Consider the following 19,765-nt stretch of genomic DNA (forward strand, 5'->3'; position numbering starts at 1 on the left):
CCAGCCGGATCACAGCTTTCCCTGTCAGGAACCGCGAAATTAAAACTCTCGGCTGCTTTATCTGCTCGCTTTACTTCAAAGGTGGATCAACCTGGTTTGGAAAAATGAGGCCTTTGGGTTCACAGGAGTCTCGTGTTAGAGTAACAATGATTTATGATGCATTAGGGGACCGCTGAGCTAATAGCGACAGGGGTCGTAAAGAACAAGATTCCAAAGAACATAAATTTCCATGTACATCAGCATTTTTCCTGAGAAATTCTATTCCATTTTTCCACTTCCTGAGAAAACGCAGCTGAGTCATTCCTACCACCACGTGAATAGGCAACTTCTCATGTTAAGTTTTTAATGACACATTTAATCACAAAACTCGGAGTAGGCTATTGACTAGAAAGAGTTATGGAAAAAAATAGTGCTTTTATTATAGTGGGGCATGTTACAAATTTTTATAGAAAAATATAGCTAGGCTAAAAGGTGACATATGAAAATATAAACTAGGCCTATTGTTTAGGCCTAAAAAGAAAGAATTCTATTTAATATAGATTACTACAAAACATCATTTTGAGAAACTCAGAGGTACGAGGGGAAAAGTAGCCTACGTGTGAATTGAAAAATCGTACTGCGATGAAGAAAGTCGGAATTGCAAAATAAACGCTCAAAAATCTGACTCTCTCAATAAACACTCAAAAAATCTAGAATTCTGAATTTAAATCTTGAAATTAGATAAACGCTCAAAAATCTGACTCTCTCAATTTAAATCTTGAGAACTGCATTCCAAAAAGGAATGATTTTCCAAATAGCTTATTTGATATTTTTTAAAATTAGTCAGAATTGTTAGAAATAAACTCAATTAGGCAACTGAGTTAGGCCTACCATTATTATTTTGAAATTGTTTCAAAAAAGTCAGAATTGTTAGAAATAAACCATAGGCCTACCATTATTCGCCCTTACACAACTTACGTGTGAAAAGGATTAAAACAAAATAAACACCAAGTAGGCAGATTGCAAATTATTTTATTAAAACAATGCACACTCCTGTATTTTGATCACAGATAACTTTCGAACACATCTGATTGAAAAAAAAGAAGAAAAAAGGAAAAAGTAAAAAGATGCACATTAGATCCATCAATAGAGCTGTGCACTAACAAACACGTTAACCATATTTGAGCAATACTTAATTCTCCGTCCAAGTGCAAGCACAAATAGATCGTTAGCAGCTAAATATGGGCCATTTACTCTCTGGGTGGAGAAGATAGTCTCCATCTGTTCTTCCGACGGCCAAAAATACTTCCTGCTGTTTGCCAGGACATTTCCTGATCGACAAGGCGAGTCTAGACAAGTCAACCGGATCTTAAAACAGCTCGGTCCGTTTTTATAGCGACCGTACGTGAGAAAGCGACTAACAGAAACTGTCAGTCATTTTAAGCATCTCAAAACTCTCGTATATAGTGTCAAAATATAGTAGCTATATTAAGCAATGTTTTATAAACCTGTTGGAACTGAAGACAATTCGGGGAAAACTTGAACGCATCTTTAAAAAGACGAAAATGCCGGTCTCAGAATTAGTATTAAGAACGTTTGGCGTCAGGTTACGTATTTAAATGACTGACGAACAGTTTATGGTTCACATAGGCTACTTACCGTTCATTTGAACGAACATTCGAACAAATATGCTAAAAGGGGATTCGTTTAAGACGTCATTCACAGGGACTCGGCGCGAATTCATTATGACATCAACAATGGCATGCAGGTAATGGAAATGTTCGCAGGATTGACTGACTGAATAATCGAGCCTGTCAATCATCTTTATTATTACTGGTTAGTGTCTACGTAAACTGTTGTTATATATAAATTAAATCTAGCTGATCTAATGATGATTAACATCATCTGAGTCGCGGGAACAGTCTTATGAAGAGGATCATGCTGATAAACGTGAAGGAGACGACGATGAGCATCAGCCACAGGAACCAGTTGACGGATTTCTTGGCATGTTGTTCCAGACGCTCTGACTCAGTCTTCAGCTTCTCGAAGTTCATGTCGGCCTGACGCATAGACTGAGTGAGAGTCTGAAGAGGAGGAAGAGAGACGTTTACAGCCTGTTAACTGCTATGAGATGCTACAGAAATCTTATGTTAAAAGTTTAATGGTTTTGATAAAGTCATTTAAAAAGCTCATATAAGTTTCTAAACAGTTTTGCAATGCCATGTTTCTGTAGTAACAGCACACTTATGTTTGAAAGCGCAATAATATACTGCTTCCCTCTAGTGGTCACAAAACAAATAAATCACTAATTCATTTTAATAAACCAGTCTTTTCAAGCTGCTACTTTACATTTGTAAATGCACATTAATGTGGTGATTTTCACTAAAAAATGAAATAATAATTATATTTAATAATGATAATAATAATACAATATAATATTACAAGACTTTTAATAATTATTAATAAAATATATAATATTAAACATTAATAACACTATTTTATAATAATAATAATTATTATTAATATTATTATACATTTTAATATGCTGATTTAAAAATAATAAAAGCATGAAGCTGGTGCAAACAAGGAATACAAATATATTTATAGAATACATAAAGAATATAAAGTCACAATATTTGTTTTGTGCTTTAGCTTCGCAAAAAAATAATAATAATTTAAAATTATTACAACCAACATTTGTTTTATTCTTTTGAGCTGAAAATAAGCAGATAAATGGTAAACACTTTGCTAGATTGGTTGCTAAAAAAATCCTTTATTACAGTAATATATAGTATAAATATGCAAAATAACATCAATAATAACATTATTTTATTAATATAATAATATAATTATCAATAATAATAAATTATTATTATTATTATTAAAATTGTTTTTTTATTTTATTTTAAAATTTTTTTTAATTTTTTTTTTTTATTTTTTGTATATTATTAATTTATATAATATAATATTTATCTACAACAACCCAATAATAATAATTATTATTATTGTAAGCACAAATACATTTTTTTTTTTTATATAATGTGGTGTTGGATCTTATATTACAGTAACAAGAACTGACTGTCAATTAAGAATGAGAATGATAAAAATATGTTGATTAAAAGATGTACACTTTTTTCTAAAATGTTATATTCTCTGCTCTCAGAGGATGGGTATTACTGTCATAAATATGCACTTTATGTCGTATATATAACCACCAGATGTTACAGCTGTGTAGAGAGAAAAGCATCAGACCTGGTTATCCTGCTTGATGATGTTCTGGGCCGCCAGAGTGTTGTTCTTGAGGTTGCGAGCGAGATTCAGCATGTCATCGGCCAGTTTCTCCTGCAGGTTGTTATGATGCTGTAGAATAGCATCCAGCTCTGCTGCAGACTGCTGCTCATCTACAGGAACACTCCTGAAAATACAGCAGAAAAAACTGAATACTGTAGATGCCAGTGACACCTTCACACAGACAATCAATGAGAGAGCGCCACCTACTTTCTGTGTCTGAGATCTGTCTCCAATGAACCTAACCATGAAGAACAAAAAAGAAGGCATGATTCAGATATGGAATTTAATTTCTTAAAATAAAGCATTTAAATATAAAAATATAAAACTTACCGGAATTTGACACACCCTGTTAAGAACAGAATAAAGAGTCAGTAAAAATTTACATTTTCACACTGTTAAAAAAATGCTAAATCATTTTCTTAATTAGTTTTTTACACCCTGTTAAGACAAATTTTTTTAAAAAATTATATATATATATAAAAAAAAAAAACAAAAAAAAAAAAAAAATATAATTATATACATTTTTTCCATAACAGTGTTATTTGAGTATTACTGTATATACTATATAAATTAATATTTGAAATATCAATTTTCATTTAATTCATTTTTAGTAGTTAACTTTTTTTAGAAGCAAATTAAACTAAATGAAATGAAAGTATTGCTCTGGCAACTAACTTAGTAGATTAAACAGAATTATATTAATTATATATATATATATATATATATATATATATATATGTATATATATATATATATATATATTATATATATATATATAATATTACTATAAAAATCCTTATTTGAAAAACGAATGTCAACTGGAATAAAAATAATATTTAATATAATTTAATTTAATAATTTTTTATTATATATATATAATTTTAATTATAATTCTGTTTAATCTACTTTAAGTTAGTTGCCAGAGCAATACTTCTTCATGTTCATTTAGTTTAAAGACTTAAGATAACTATTATAAAAAAAAAGTTAACTACTAAAAATGAATTAAATGAAAATTGATATTTCAAATATTAATTAAAACTATAATAGTATACCAATAATACACAAATAACACTGGTCAAGATTTGTACAACACGTCTTGAATTTGGACTATTTTTCTTGCACCTTTTGGTGATTTTTTGTTTTGTTTTTGTTTTAATCATACATATAACAACACTTAGTGATGTTTCTAAAAGTCTAGTCTGTTAAGTTTCTTGCTTCAATCGCTTTTGGGTTTATGAAGGTTTAACATACCATAAAAACATGAATATATATAAAAAGCGCAGTTGAAAGAGAAAGAGAGTCATACGGTGCTCATCAGCTCCTTCCTCATTTCTCCAACACATCGCGCTTTGCTCTGAATGTGCACCGTCTTACTGGCCGGCGTTCTCTCGCTGGATATCGTCGGCGTCCGTCCAGGAGCCAGAAACTGATTGGCTAAAGACTTCTCTGCTGGAGACGGCTAGAAACAAACAAAGCGTTTCCACTCACAATCATAGAACCATGCCTCGTGGTACTGTCACTGAGCATGTGCTGACTGTAACGACTGACCAGTTTGTCTGCCTCTAAGAGACCCTTGAGGAAGTCCACCTTGCGGTTATAGTCCGTCAGTATTTCCGCTGCTGGTTTGCTGAGGGAACGAATCAGAAGTAAATCATGACTCGACATCTACATCACTATCTGTTTATATCACAGCTGTAGGAGAAAATTTTATCTCAGCATCACTTTGAGGGTAATATATTTCATTTTCACACAATAGATGTTGAAATGGTTTATTATTTTTACACTTTTTTTAAGATATATGATTCATTAATGCCTGTAATTTTATAAAAAATACCTGGGAGTCTTTTTAAGGGCAGCAAGCATCTCCTCAAGAGCACCAACGTACTTGAAAAGACAAATGTAAATCTATTAAATATGATTTTCTGCTAAAAATAATAGAGAAGATTGGACTCCACAGCAAAAACAGAAAGCAAATAAAACTGAATGCATGTTGTGTATATATATATATATATATATATATGACGCTGGCAATATTTGTTGTATCATGCAGAATATTCTCTTGTGCAAAACATAAATTTACTTCAAAAGCGCAGAAGTAAACGCAAATGCAGTGTCGTTATACATTACCTTCTCCAGTCTCCATTCTGTCTCATTTCTGCTTTCTGAAGCCAGAGACTCACAGCGCGATAATAATCTGATAAAATTGATCTCTAGTCTGGACGTGGCCATATTTGACGCTCGCAGCGGAAGTCGCTCACAGACAGCAAGGCGGAACAGGGCGACAAATTAAGAGTCCTTCTTGGTTAGACAGGAGCGGTCTGCAAATGTATTAAACATTTAAAAACAAACTTACAAGACACGTGCACTTGTAACACGTTAATATTCATCATTTAAAAATAGGTAATTCTAAAATAGGTAATTCAAGCAGAGAAAAAAGCTAATTGAATATCCCCCGTGATGATGCAATATCTCTTCCCTTACAAAAATTGACATTGGTTTTACGGCAAAGAAAAATAAATAAATAAATAAATAATTAAATAAATAAATAAATAAAAAACATGCTTACTATAGTTAAACCATGGGTTTGCTACGTTAACCATAGTAAAACTGTGGTTATGGTAATCGATACGCAAAAAATAAATAAATAAATAAAACATAAATAAAAACCCTAAATACTAAAAACTAATACTAGAAACAAAGAGACTTATCATGATGAACAAATATGTTTAGAGGGACACAGGATCCAATTAGAAATCAATAATTGTCACTGTTGATGATTTAGGAATTTATTACTGCATAAAAACAGGCTATATTCTAGAGATCAGTGATGTCACACAACAGGTAAGTGAAAAGCTGCAACAAATTTTAATATTTGGGATCTATATTATTATTATTATTATTAATGCAGAATTTAATGCATTTTATTTTAAAGGATTAGCAGTTAAGGCTTTTAGAAGTTAATTTAATAAATGATAAATTAATCAATGTGTGATAAGATGATATGTGATTGGTTGTGTATTTTGATTCATGTATTTTTGTTTTTTTTATAGTGTGCATTTTAAAATGAAAACGGTGCTCGTCTACACTTGTGTTGTGCACTGCTATACGTAAGCCATCCGCCATATTGGAAGGGGCAACTTGACATCATTCACCATAACAGTAACATAAGTTACTAATGTTTCAAAACTTGTAATATTGAGGTAATACATTTAAAAACACAAACCAATACATTCTCACCTGTGAAAGGTTATCCCGTTTCTCCGAGAATATAAATCCCGGTGGTTTTTACAAAAACGGCAAGGATACGCAGAGCAAATGTTGGCAGCCATGCCATCGTTTTCAAAAGTCTCCGTTTTGGTCCATTTAAACTGAAACGCAAATAAAAGGTCGAAAACGCCGGAGTAGTGTACGACAAGGCGTAACTGTAGCAAAAGTTATGTGTTTTTTAAACAAAAATGAACTAGTATAAACGTAGACTCAAACAGATTTGGAGAAACGCAGCATTCCATCACTTGTTCACCAATGGATCCTCTGTAGTGAATGGGTGCCGTCAGAATGAGAGTCCAAACAGCTGATAAAAACATCACAATAATCCACTCCAGTCCATCAGTTAATGTCTTCTGAAGCGAAAAGCTGTGTGTTTCTAAAAAACAATACTATCATTAAGACGCTTTTAACGTAAAATTGTTTCTTCTGGCCAACATACGAGTCCATAATCCAATAATAACACTTCTCAAATGAATCAGGAGAGAAATCTGCACGGATCAAACACTGTTTACAAGTGAGAACAGCAGTTCTAAACAAATACGGTGGTGGATTTTGATGTGAGAAGACAGCAGAGGATGGACTTTTTCACTGGAGAAAGCAATATGGATTATATTTGTCCAGAAGTTACGGTTTAAAGTTAATGATGTATTTGTTTCTTATAAACACACAGAAAAAAGAGATCTGCCATGATTTATCCTCAATTCATCTTGAAAATCTGGCATTTTAAAAAGAGTATGTAGACTTTTTATGTGTTTATCATGTATCACTTTATTCGGTATGGTATAAGTAAAGACAGCAACCATGACTGGAAAGTTATTTTTAACTTCTATAACAAGAACTCGATGAATCTTCAGGATATGATGCAAACCCATAGGGGATACACCCATTCCTAAAGAAAAAGTATATTTTTTTATTTTTCAGAATAGGCATTACTTAATCTTCAGCCAATAGCAGTAAATAAACAACAAGAGCCAGCATGGCCAGTATAAGCTGAACTTGCATCACTTTATCTGATTCATTTGGTATTTTCTGGAGCTCAGCAGAAGCACTTCCTCTATGAAATATCATAAAAGTCACCACCAAACCTGAACACAAGTTCAACAAGCTCACAGAATGAAAACGCCGTTGCTTTCACTCCTCTGTAAGTTTATTTCTGTGTGATTCAGTGTGATTCTGACATGATCAGATGATCTGAATGATCTGTTTTCTGTTTGTTCAGGTCTGTTTGTTTGGAAGCAAACCGCAGAAGCTTTAACTGAGCAACGGCTGGTTTTAGGACAGAATGTGACTTTAGCCTGTGAGTTTAATTTAAAAGCCGTTATTTGGTTTGTGATGAAACTACCAGGTCGTCCAGAGATGATACTGCGAACTTTTGGACCCCCTAAACAGGTGGAATATTACAACAAAAAATTCATCAGCAAATATTCAGAGGGAGACTGGAGCCACTTATTTATAAATAATGTAATTGTTTATGTTTTGGTGATTTAGGAATTTTTTTGTGTATAAAAAGGTGTTATATAGGTGTGTAGTGGTGTTATAATGACTGCACACCTCTGGTAAGTGAGAAACTGCAATACATTTATATAACCATGATCTAGATTATTAATATTCATATTAATATTAATGTTAATATTATTTATGATTTAAGAGCTCTTGACCTGTGATTAGAAGCAAAGGCCTAATTTCTTGTTAGTATGACTTCAATAAATCAAGCACTTGTGCAAATGAAGCAAACTAACATATATCTATATCTTTCATTCCATTTATTCTACGTCTCTTAGCAACAAGAGTACTCCCTCTCTCTTTTAGTTTGTATTAGAATAAAATCGGTCTTGCACTGCAAAATAACCGAGAACGAAACTAGCGAAGTTCGTTATTTACAGCAATTATTTGAGCAATACTTTGACTTTGAACTGATTATTTAGCAGAAGTTATCACTCCACCACCAGCTTGACGTCATTAACGTCAGTTCTCACCAATGTGGATCCAAGGCCAGATGTGCAACATTTCTACTTTTTTGTGAAACAGTCGTGACTAATTTCTACAAAAACACATTGTATGAGCTACTGCATTGTTCGGGAAATGCACCCTTGGTTACCAATGAATGAATCATACATCTGATTTCTACGTTATTATTGTTAGTAGAAGCATCAGTAGGCCTAGGCTATATCATATAATTATTTTTCTATTATTATTGTTATTTATGAAATTATATTTGTGCAAAATTGCTTCCGATCTAAATTTAAAGAATGAATGTCCTTTATTTAAAAAGTTTATTATCCAAACAATAAATGAATTATTTTCTCTAATGCTTTTCGAAAAGAAATGTCTCAAGATGACAGCGATTGTACCAGAGTGCACAGTTACTGGCAACAAATTTATTCAAAATAAATATCTAAATGGCAAGAATGCATGGCCTTTTTTTCTGATTAATTGTACAAAAAGTTATTTTACCTGTAAAAGATAATAGAATGATGTTTTTTTTAGAAAAAAGAGTATCCCCCAAGTGTCAATGTGAAAGAGAGAAAAGATATGAGAGAGCTTTTCAGATTCTCATCATCATGTTCAGCCTGTTGACTGTTGTGCTGTTTGCTGCAGTAATAGGTAAGGAAAAAAGCCAATATTTAAACCAACCACTAAACTTAACCGTTAGTAGAACATGTTTGACATTTATTATATAAATGATATTAAAACATATTTATAATATATCATAAATTATATATAAAAGACTAATTCATTATACATAAATATAATGTTTAAATACATTTTAGTTTGTATTACATTTATTGATGAATTTAGCTGCATTTAATCAAATATTATTGTGCTTTTTCAGGTTTATTAATGATAAACCATAAACTATCTAAGGAAATTTCTGAATATGTCAATGGTCGTCAGGTAAGACATCTCTAATTGCTGTTTATACTAAAAATTCAGTTATTATGACTGCTTTTGCAAACGTTTTATATTCCAGCTCACAATAGTCTGAGCAACAATAATACAGAAAACAAAACAAAAATAGCTGAAAAAGAGCTGTTTTGATAAATGGGAATAAGCATCTAATGTATGTTTTTTTTTTATATAATTTGTTTAGATTTCTACTATGAGGTTTCATGAGAGTAACAGAGGAAAAACTGATTCTGAATATCTAGAGGTGCTGCCAAATATCAGAGGTCCTGTATATGAAACCGTTTCATACTGAGAAGTTGTGTTGATTTATTTCTGTTCGCTTCAAATGATCAGAATTCTGTGCTGCTTGTTAATGTAAAGAAGTAATGATTTGCTTTTGACTGTTCATAATAACACATGACTAAAATCTGTCAGCAATTAATATGTCCATCAAGTTTTATAATAACGTAATGTTTTGAATTGTTTGTTTATGTCTCTTTCTGATAAAGAAGTAATGATTTGTTGCTAAAATCATTTCTGATTTTATTGGGTTGCAGTGTTATTTTTTTATTGCATTGAAGTGTTATTATTTTTTATATTGTGTTATTGTGTTTGATATTTTGATGTTGAATGCAAGACATCTGGATGTAACAAACAAGATCTTATCTCATATAGATCTTTATAGTTCACCCAAAAATAAAGAAAATGTCTGAAAACGTCCTGACCCTCAGGTCATCCGAGATGTAGATGAGTTTGTTTCTTCATCAGAACAGATTTGGAGAAACGCAGCATTCCATCACTTGCTCATCAATGGATCCACTGCAGTGAATGGGTGCCATCAGAATGAGAGTCCAAACAGCTGATAAAAACATCACAATTATCCACAAGTTATACACACCACTCCACTCCATCTATTAATATCTTCTAAAGTGAAAAGATGCATTAAGAAACAAATCCATCATTAGGGTGTTTTAACTTCAAAAAGTTGCTTCTGGCAAATGATAATAATACTTCCTCCAATGATGAAGTCCATAAGTCAATTCCACAAATTAATCTGATGTATTATTTTTGTTATTTTTTTTTTTTTTTATATTTTTTTTATCTAAGTAATGATGGGACTGGGCAGGTGGTGAACAATGATGATTTTTTCTGTGATAACAGTCCATTGCAGTCTTCTTAAATCTGAGTTGCTGGCTGACCCAAACCAGACAGTTATAGAATAGCACAGAACCGACTCAATAAAAGTTGAGTAAAACTGTGTCATTTGTGCCTGTGGCAGGTTGAACTTTTTCAACTGACGAAGGAAGTACAACTTCTGCTGGGTCAATGTGAATGTCCCACTTCAGGTCCTGAGAGATTGTTGTGCCCAGGAACCTGAATGACTCCACTGCAGCCATCTGTGAAGTCCACGATCATCTCCAGAGTTTTGAGTGTGTTCAGCTCCAGGTTGTTGTGACTGCACCAGACAGACAGCTGCTCAACCTCTTGTCTGTAAGCAGACTTGTCTCCGTCCTGAATGAGGCCGATGACTGTAGTGTCGTCTGCAAACGTCAGGAGCTTGACAGAGGGGTCTTTAGAGGTGCAGTCATTTGTGTACAGGGAGAAGAGCAGTGGAGAGAGAACGGAGCCCTGAGGAGCCCCGGTGCTGATGGTGCGGGTGTTGGATGTGAGTTTTCCCAGCCTCACTAGCTGCTGCCTGTCTGTCAGGAAGCTGGTGATCCACTGACAGATGGAGGTGGGTACAGAGAGCTGTGTGAGTTTACTCTGAAGGGTGTCCAGGATGATGGTGTTGAAAGTCCACAAACAGGATCCTCACATAAGTCCCTGGTTTGTCCAGATGTTGGAGGATGTAGTGCAATGCCATATTGACTGCAGCTTCCACTGACCTGTTTGCTCTTTAAGCAAACTGCAGGGGGTCCAGCAAGGGTCCAGTAATGTCCTTCAAGTATGACTTGAAATGACTTCATGACCACAGATGTTAAAGCAACGGGTCTGTAGTCATTAAGTCCTGTGATTTTTGGTTTCTTGGGTACAGGGATGATGGTGGAGCATTTGAAGCAGGAGGGGACTTCACACAGCTCCAGGGATCTGTTGAAGATCAATGTTAAGATGGGCGATAGCTGGACAGCACAGGCTTTGAGGCAGGCTGGAGAGACACTGTCTGGGCCTTATCTTCTGCTTCCTGAAGACTTTGCATACGTCCTCTTCACAGATCTTGAGTACAGGCTGAGAAACAAAGGGGGGGGGGGGGGGTGGTGTTGATGGCTGTGCTGTGAGATGGTCAGAGTGGGTGTGGGGTGTCAGACCAAGCTTTTGTTTTTCAAACCTGCAGTAGAACTCCTTCAGATCTTCAGCCAGGTGTTGATTTGTCTCAGTGCTGGGGGATGGGGTCTTGTAGCTGGTGATGGCTTTCAGCCCATTCCACACTGATGTAGAGTCATTACTTGAAAGCTGTTGTTTTAGCTTTTCAGAGTAGTTTAACTTTGCCACTCTTATCTCCCTATTCAGTGTGTATTTGGCCTGTTTGTTCAAGTCTTTGGCCTGGCGAAGCTGTTTGAGTTTTGCACTGAACCAAGGTTTGTCATTGTTAAAAGTTAAATAAGTCCTGGTGGGAACAGACATGTCCTCACAGAAACTGATGTAGGATGTCACGGTGTCAGTAAGCTCATTCAGATCAGTAGCTGCAGCCTCAAAACACTCCAATCAGTAAGTTCAAAGCAGTCCATCGCTTTGCAGATTTGAGTTTCTGCCTGTAGGCTGGTAGAAGGTGAACCAAACAGTGATCAGAGAGTCCCAGTGCTGCTCGGGGGACAGAGTGGTATGCATCCTTTAAAACAGTGTAGCAGTGGTCCAGTATATTGCTGTCTCTGGTGGGGCATGTGATGTTCTGTCTATATTTAGGCAGTTCACGGGTGAGATTAGCTTTATTAAAATGACAGAGAACGATAATGAAAGAGTCTGGATAACCTTGTTCTGTGTGTGTGTGATCTGATTGGCTATCAGTTCTAGCGCGGCGCTCACATGCGCGTGAGTGAAGGATTTGTTTCCTTTTTTTAACACCTGCATAATCTCCTCAAATCCACTTTGTGCGTGTGTGTGTGTTTAAAATTCAAGTGTGACAAAAGTCCCGAAGTCTCATACCATAATGATCAATGCTTGATTTTAAAAAAAATATCGAAAATCAGAGACGATGAAGGTTGTTTTTCGATTAGTGTGTGTTTCTCATACCATATGATTTTTGAAGGATCAAGTACACTGCTGTCCCCCCCAGATAACACCGTTAGCTTTGCATCACAGAAAGTAATGACATGAGGTAAAATATATAAAAATGGAACTAATTAATGAGGTGTTTTAAATTGTAATAATATTTTTTTAAATCTTGGTGAGCTATAAGAGAGCATATATAGATGGATTTCTGAAGGATCAACGATTGACACATCAAAATGAGGTTTACATACTGTATGTGTGGGTAATATTTAATGATACACACATGCATGTATTTAAAATTTAGCTTTGTTTAAAATAATGTTTAAATATACAATGTATAGAAATTAATAACATATACATTTTATAAAAAATACCATTTATTAAACAAAAAATATGGAATACATTTACATAGATATATATAATTTTAATTGTTTCATTACTGATGTGTGTGTATTTTTATATCAAATAAATGCATACCCTGGTGAGCATATTATGAGATTTCTTCTTTTATATTGGATGTATATATATATATGATATTCGCATTTATACCCCTAATATATAATATATATATATAAATAATTGTTTCATTAAACAAAAATCTAATTTTCTCTATAATATTCTCAGATGTACAACCAGTGATCTGTTACAGTGTAGTCACTTATTTAATGTATTGTTTAGATAATTACAAAACGTTTTAAACTAAAGTAATTCAAAAATCTAATGTAATTTATTTGATTGTCATTTATGTTTAAGTATTGCCAGAGTTTCTCAGTTGTCTGATGTGTTCACTGATCTTTACAGCCCAACCTACTTTTATACAGTAATAAATTCCTAAATCATCAACACTTCACATTACTGATTAATAATTTGGTCCTGCTTCCCTCTTAATATTTGTTATGGAATTTTTCATCATAATAATCAGCCTCTTCAGATCCAAAAGTTTGCAGTATCATCTCTGGACGAGCTAGTTTCATCAAAAAAACAAATAGCTGCTTTACATTTAAACTCACAGGTTAAAGTCACATTCTGTCCTGAAACCAACCGTTGATCAGTTAAAAACTTCTGTGGTTTGATTCCAAACAAACAGAAAACAGATCATTGAGATCATGACTGAATCACACAGAAATAAACTTACAGAGGAGTGAAGTGAGCTTGAACGTGTGTTCAGGTTGTAGTTTATAGCAATCATAGAGGAAATGCTGCTGCTGAGCTGCAGAAAATATCAAATTAACCAAATGACTCACTGAAATTAAGCAAGTTCACCCTGATTCGTTTACTGTAAGTGATGCTTCATTTTGAAAACATAAGGCCCAAACATACATCTTACCTTCATGTTCAAAATCAGTTTATAATTGCTATTCTTAATTTTATAAAATCTAACACACACACAAGTTTCCAAAACCTTTTCTACTGGAAATGATGTCATGTCATATCCTGCAGACTAATAAAAATAACATTAAAAGTAACTTTCTGGTAACGGTTGCTGTTTTTACTCATTCCAGACCAAATGAACAAACACACTAGTCCTTTTAGGAAAAGTGATGCGATTCAGTTCCATCACGTAGTGTCTTAAAATAAAGAGTCTGGATCGTTCACAATTGTGTAACCTCCAGATGAGCTTGATTTTTGTGTGTGTCATTACATTTCAAATATGAAATATACATAGAAAATATCTTTTAAAACAATATATGCTCTTTTCAGTTTAGATGACTAACATGATCCTTCCTTAAAGGGATATTTCACACAAAAAGGAAAATTCTGTCATTAATTACTCACCCATATGTCGTTGCCTTCATTCATCTTCAGAACACAAATTTATATTATATTTTTTTTGTGATGTAATACGGCTTTTTTATGATGCTTAGTAGGCAGTGGTGGAACTACTACACTGGTATCTGAGAGGTGACTGACAGCATGACTCAGTAACTGTGTTTACTCATTTAGCTCGGCTTCCAGAAAAGAAATGTGTATCTGTCTTGTAATAATTCATCTGAATCATTACATAATCAAAAGTTATATGCTATGACGATCACTACTAACTCTTATGTATGCTTAACGTTTATAATTCTTTTTACGGTTTATAGGCATAAATGGTGAAGAGGTAATGTAATGGGTTACACTTTACAATAAGGTTCATTAGTTAACATTAGTTAATGAACTAAGCATGAACAATACTTATACAGTATTTCTTATTCTTAGTTAATGTTAATCTCAACATTTACTAATGCATCATTAAAATCAAAAGTTGTTCATCAAAATTAGTTAATACACTGTGAATTAACATGAACGACTGTATTTTCATTAACTAACATTAACAAAGATGAATAAATAATGTAATAAATGTATTGTTCATTGTTTGTACATGTTAGTTAATACATGAACTAACATTAACTAATGGAACCTTATTGTAAAATGTTATCATTTAACTTTATGTGCTCACTGTAATATATAATGAGCACATATAAATGCTATTTTGTTTGCTCTAAAATGAGCTGTTTTATATGCTATTTTGTTTGGTGTTGTTTTTGTGTGTGTTGTGTTTTTATGAGGTTTGTATTTTATTGAGTTAATGCCTATATATGTATCAATTAAATGGCAGTGAGTCTTCTGGTTTCTCTTTGTTTAATGTATTAATCGATGTTTTTCATTGTCTTGCTGCAGTCGTCTGCTCTGAGTCTGTTTTCTCACAGCTGTGGGTTAGTTAGCTTCAACTCTGGTCTGTTTGATTTGTTTATTTTTTGTTTAAATTTAAAGTTTGTGTAAAGAGTCAGAGCTTGTGGATCTAATAATCTTTACATCTGTTACACTTCATCACTAAGTGTTCTTGCTGGTTTCCTCTTTTATTCTGCAGAAGCATTTCTGCTCAGTTTGGCCTGCATTATTATAATGCACATCATATAAACAACCACAGAATGAGGACTGTGCAGCTTTTACTCTTTGGTAAGTTTAAGTTACTTCGTTTTTATGATTTTAATGATTTTGTCTTGATTGGATAGTTTTAGAACATTGTTTACAATGTTAAATTCAACACATTAATCTGAGTGATCTATGTGTTTCTGTGCAGGTCTGCTGCTGCTTGTGTGTCAAACTGATAATTTAGGAGAAAATGTGACTTTAGACTGTCAGATTGATGTAAAAGACATTTATTGGGTTTTCCAGAAACTGACAGATTCTCCAGTTCTATATAAATATATAAATATGATACCTATATAAATATGAGATTAGCAACTAACACCCTTCTGTAGTTTTCTGAAGTGGAGTTCTTGACGACGTGACGTGACATACAGCCAAGTATGGTGACACATACTCAGAATTCGTGCTCTGCTTTTAACCCATCCAAATTGCACACCCATAACAGTGAACACACACACACCGTGAACACACACCCGGAGCAGTGGGCAGCCATTTATGCTGCGGCACCCGGGGAGCAGTTGAGGGTTCGGTGTCTTGCTCAAGGCACCTCAGTCGTGGTATTGCTGGCCCGAGACTCAAACCAACAACCTTAGGGTTAGGAGTGAAACTCTCTAACCACTAGGCCACAACTTCCCCAGCCTACTTCTTTCGTTACATTTCAAAAACCTAAAACAAAACCTAGACAAACATAATCACATATAAATCATACAGTCTAATAGAAATATATTCTCCTAAATCATGAAAGTAAAATATTCTTGGCTCGCTTTTTGCTTTCAGTTTGACGTTTGCGGAGTTGTATGTTGGCTAATGCAAAATTCCCAAGCTCTTTTCAGAATAGCTTCTTTTTCTTCTTGCCTTGATTAGTAAATTGTTAAAAATGAAATGTTAATACAAGTTTTTTAATAACCTGAGTGATTTGAATATATTGTAACGGGGTGAAGAATCACACGACAGCGAGGAGTGCATTTCCAGTGCAACGCTGATGAGGCATCGGGACACGCGTCACACTCCCCCCCCCCTAAGCGTTGTCCTGGTCCTCTTGTACAACGGTGAGATTGGGGGTGGGTGGGGAGTGTGCCCTGACAGACTTGCGAAAGCTGACCAAATCCTGGAGAGTCCGTCGGCGTTGGCATTGGCCGTCCCGGCTCGGTGTTGTACGCTGAAGTGGAAGTCCTGGAGCGCTAGGAACCACCGAGTTACCTGGGCATTGGTGTCTTTCGCCCGGGCCATCCACTGCAGGGGGGCATGGTCAGTAATCAAGGTAAATTTCCTTCCCAATAGATAATACCTTAGCTTCAGGACTGCCCACTTGCCAACGCCTCCCTCTCCACGGTGGCATAGCGCTGTTCCGCGGGGTTCAGCTTCCGGCTGATGTAGATTACGGGATGTTCCTCGCCATCCTGTACCTGGGAAAGGACGGCTCCCAATCCCGTGTCCGAGGCATCTGTCTGCAACAGAAAGGGGCAGTTAAAGTCTGGGGCCCGCAGGACTGGCTCCGACATGAGGGCTGCCTTGATCCGACGGAACGCCTCCTCCTCTGCAGGGCCCCAGGATGGCTTCTCCGGCTGCCCCTTTCTGGTCAAGTCTGTCAGAGGGGGCTGCTAAGGAGGAGAACTGGGTCCTGGTTCCAATCCATTTTTTTAACAGGTTGATATGGTACAATTGGCTTTCCCGTCTTCGCCCTGGCTGACTCACCCTGTAGGTGACCGGGCCCACCTTCTCGGTCACGGTATACGGCCCCTGCCAGGTGGCCAAGAACTTGCAAGCCGCGTTGGGGACCAGGACCAGGACGTGGTCTCCCGGCTGGAACTCCCGTGGCTGCGCCGCCCGATCATAGTGGCGTTGTTGGGCCCGCTGCGCTTGACTGAGGTGTCCCCGGACCAAGGGCATCACTCTGTCGACCCTCTACCGCATCAGATGGACATGCTCGATCGACGACCGGTGGCCAGCTGACTGCTGCTCCCACGCCTCTCTTGCGACATCCAAGAGGCCCCGGGGCTGCCGCCCGAACAGGAGCTCAAAAGGGGTGAAACCCGTGGACGGTTGCGGGAACTTTTGGATGCTGAAGAGGACGTAGGGCAGCATTTGGTCCAAATCCCGTCTGTCTTCAGCGGCCACACGTCTCAGCATTTGTTTGAGGGTCTGATTAAACTGTTCGACCAAGCCGTACGTCTGAGGGTGGTAGACCGTGGTCCGGAGCTGTTTCACTTTGAGGAGCCGACAGAGGTCTGCCATCAGCCGGGACATGAAGGGGGTCCCCTGGTCGGTCAGAATCTCAGCTGGGATGCTGACTCGGCTGCAGAGGAGGAACAGCTCCTGGGCGATGGCCTTGGCGGTGGCCTTCCGCAGGGGAATAGCCTCAGCAACAACGGCCTCCTGTAGTGAATCTATGCGTTTTTGTAAGAAAAATATCCATATTCAAAATGTAATAATCACTTGAATCTAGCTTGTGCTGAATGTTTTAAATGGAAGCAGTTCCGGGGGAATGACGTATGAGGTCAGCTTTGCGCATGCGCCGCTCATAAGAGACGTACACGGAAACGCAGCAGAGAGATCAAAACAAAACAACGGTCACGAATTAGAAGTACAAAACGAGGATTTGTAAAGAAGAATGTCGGAGGATTTTGATATAAGCCAAGAGGAGACTGGTTTTCCTTTGCTAAAGAAAGGAAACCTTGCTTCCTTTGATCCTGTAAACAAACGTTGGTTTTCACGAGACTCACATGCGTTGTGCCTCCATACGTCATGCTCCTGGAACTGCTTAGTTTACAACAGTGAGCACAAGCTAGATTAAAGCGATTATTACATTTTGTATATGGATATTTTTCTTACGAAAATGCATCGATTTGCTACAGGAGGCCTTTGTTCACCCCCCAGAGCTGTGGAGACACTTATTTTATGGAAGGGCGCTTTTTATTTCACTTCTTTTGGACTGAAGCAATGCAACACCCACAGACTGCAATCATAGAGCTTGAAAGATCAAAGACAGTTTTTAATATAACTCCGACTGGATTCGTCTGAAAGAAGAAAGTCATATACACCTAGGATGCCTCGGGGGTGAGTAAAACGCAGCCTAATTTTAATTTTTGCTAGATTTGTTCAATTAAAAGAATCCAAGAAGGTCCAAGAAGTGTAGGATTCTGAAGGACACAATCTTGCATCCCAGCTGACAAAAAATATGATATAACAATGTTTTACTAATTTTCCCGTCAGTGGAAAACTTTATTTCTTAATGTTCCCTGAACGTTCAAAATGTTCAATGTTTAAAAAAAAAAGATATATATTGGTCATACAAATGTTAAGGGATTATTTCATTTTATAATTTTGACAACATTTTGGGAATGTTCCTTTTGAATGTTCCCCGAACTTTCTGAAACAAGTGTATATATATATCGTCGCTGTCCGATGAAAACCACGTATGTCCATTTTGCCGATTTTGAGATTTTTCGACGGATTGAATGTCCAGGTTCATTTCCGTATACAGTATGCTTCACATATCTAAATGGCCAATGAAAAGTTGTGAAATCATGTCATCTGATTTTCACGTATATCCATCTGGTGTCAAAGCTGTCAATCACGCCGCGTATCTCCCGCCCTGTGGAAGCATCTCGCCGGTCTTGTGAAGTTTCATCGAAGCTCAGCACTGGATAGCCGAATAACACTGTGAGGTAAAGTATCAGCAAATGTTTGTTTTTGACAACTGTTCTCAAGTTTATTATATATTTAATAAACTAAGACGTAGTCTATTTAATAAACTGAGCGTATTCATCTGTCAATATGAAACGCGACTTGGCCATTCTAATTAATGATCGGAAGAACGCGTATCGACCACCGTTACTGTAAAATATGCACGTATATCCATTTAAACTCAATTTTGGTCAAATGTGGATTATATCACTACACTGGCAAGATATTGGTTACATGTAAAGATGCCGTACCAAGTATGACAACGCTACATTCAACTGCTTTTGAAATACAGTGTTTTTTTCACTTCCTAAAAAGTAACTCGTTTTGGACATACGTGAGTTTCATCGGGCTGCGACGATATATATATATATATATATATATATATATATAATATATATATATATATATATATATATATAAACCCTTAGACAAACCTCCAACTAAAACGTTATAGAACAAAAATGTTCCACGATGTATAAATAGTGTTTTTATGCTAACGTTTTTAGAACGTTATTAAGGACCATAACTTTGAATA

At 35.8% G+C, this 19,765-nt stretch overlaps 1 protein-coding gene and 1 long non-coding RNA gene across 2 annotated transcripts; one reads left to right on the forward strand and one right to left on the reverse strand.

Annotated features, from left to right (window-relative positions):
• Positions 1-995: 995 nt before the first annotated feature.
• Positions 996-5,557, reverse strand: LOC109061234 (unconventional SNARE in the ER 1 homolog (S. cerevisiae)). Its single transcript, XM_042712408.1, has 8 exons — positions 5,398-5,557; positions 5,105-5,154; positions 4,819-4,897; positions 4,577-4,729; positions 3,601-3,616; positions 3,478-3,508; positions 3,232-3,394; positions 996-2,063 (listed from the first exon to the last, which is right to left on the reverse strand). Exons 1-8 carry the CDS (start codon positions 5,497-5,499, stop codon positions 1,881-1,883), a joined length of 777 nt encoding a protein of 258 aa, XP_042568342.1. The 5' UTR covers positions 5,500-5,557; the 3' UTR covers positions 996-1,880.
• Positions 5,558-9,072: 3,515 nt separating this feature from the next.
• On the forward strand, positions 9,073-9,921 carry LOC109061195. The gene is made up of 3 exons (XR_006153256.1): positions 9,073-9,141; positions 9,371-9,432; positions 9,629-9,921. It is a non-coding gene; the product is annotated as an uncharacterized LOC109061195 (long non-coding RNA).
• Positions 9,922-19,765: the final 9,844 nt, after the last annotated feature.

The sequence above is a fragment of the Cyprinus carpio genome, chromosome A22 (assembly GCF_018340385.1).
Source record: "Cyprinus carpio isolate SPL01 chromosome A22, ASM1834038v1, whole genome shotgun sequence".
Classification (NCBI taxonomy): Eukaryota; Metazoa; Chordata; class Actinopteri; order Cypriniformes; family Cyprinidae; genus Cyprinus; species Cyprinus carpio.

Bases quoted from the DNA above. Each gene is read 5' to 3' on its own strand.
- LOC109061234 (XM_042712408.1), bottom strand. From the start codon at position 5,499: ATGGCCACGTCCAGACTAGAGATCAATTTTATCAGATTATTATCGCGC. The intron at 4,730-4,818 runs GTCAGTCGTTAC...GTTTGTTTCTAG, and splicing joins TCTTAGAGGCAGACAAACTG to CCGTCTCCAGCAGAGAAGTC. The intron at 3,395-3,477 runs GTAGGTGGCGCT...CTGTATTTTCAG, and splicing joins ACAGATCTCAGACACAGAAA to GAGTGTTCCTGTAGATGAGC.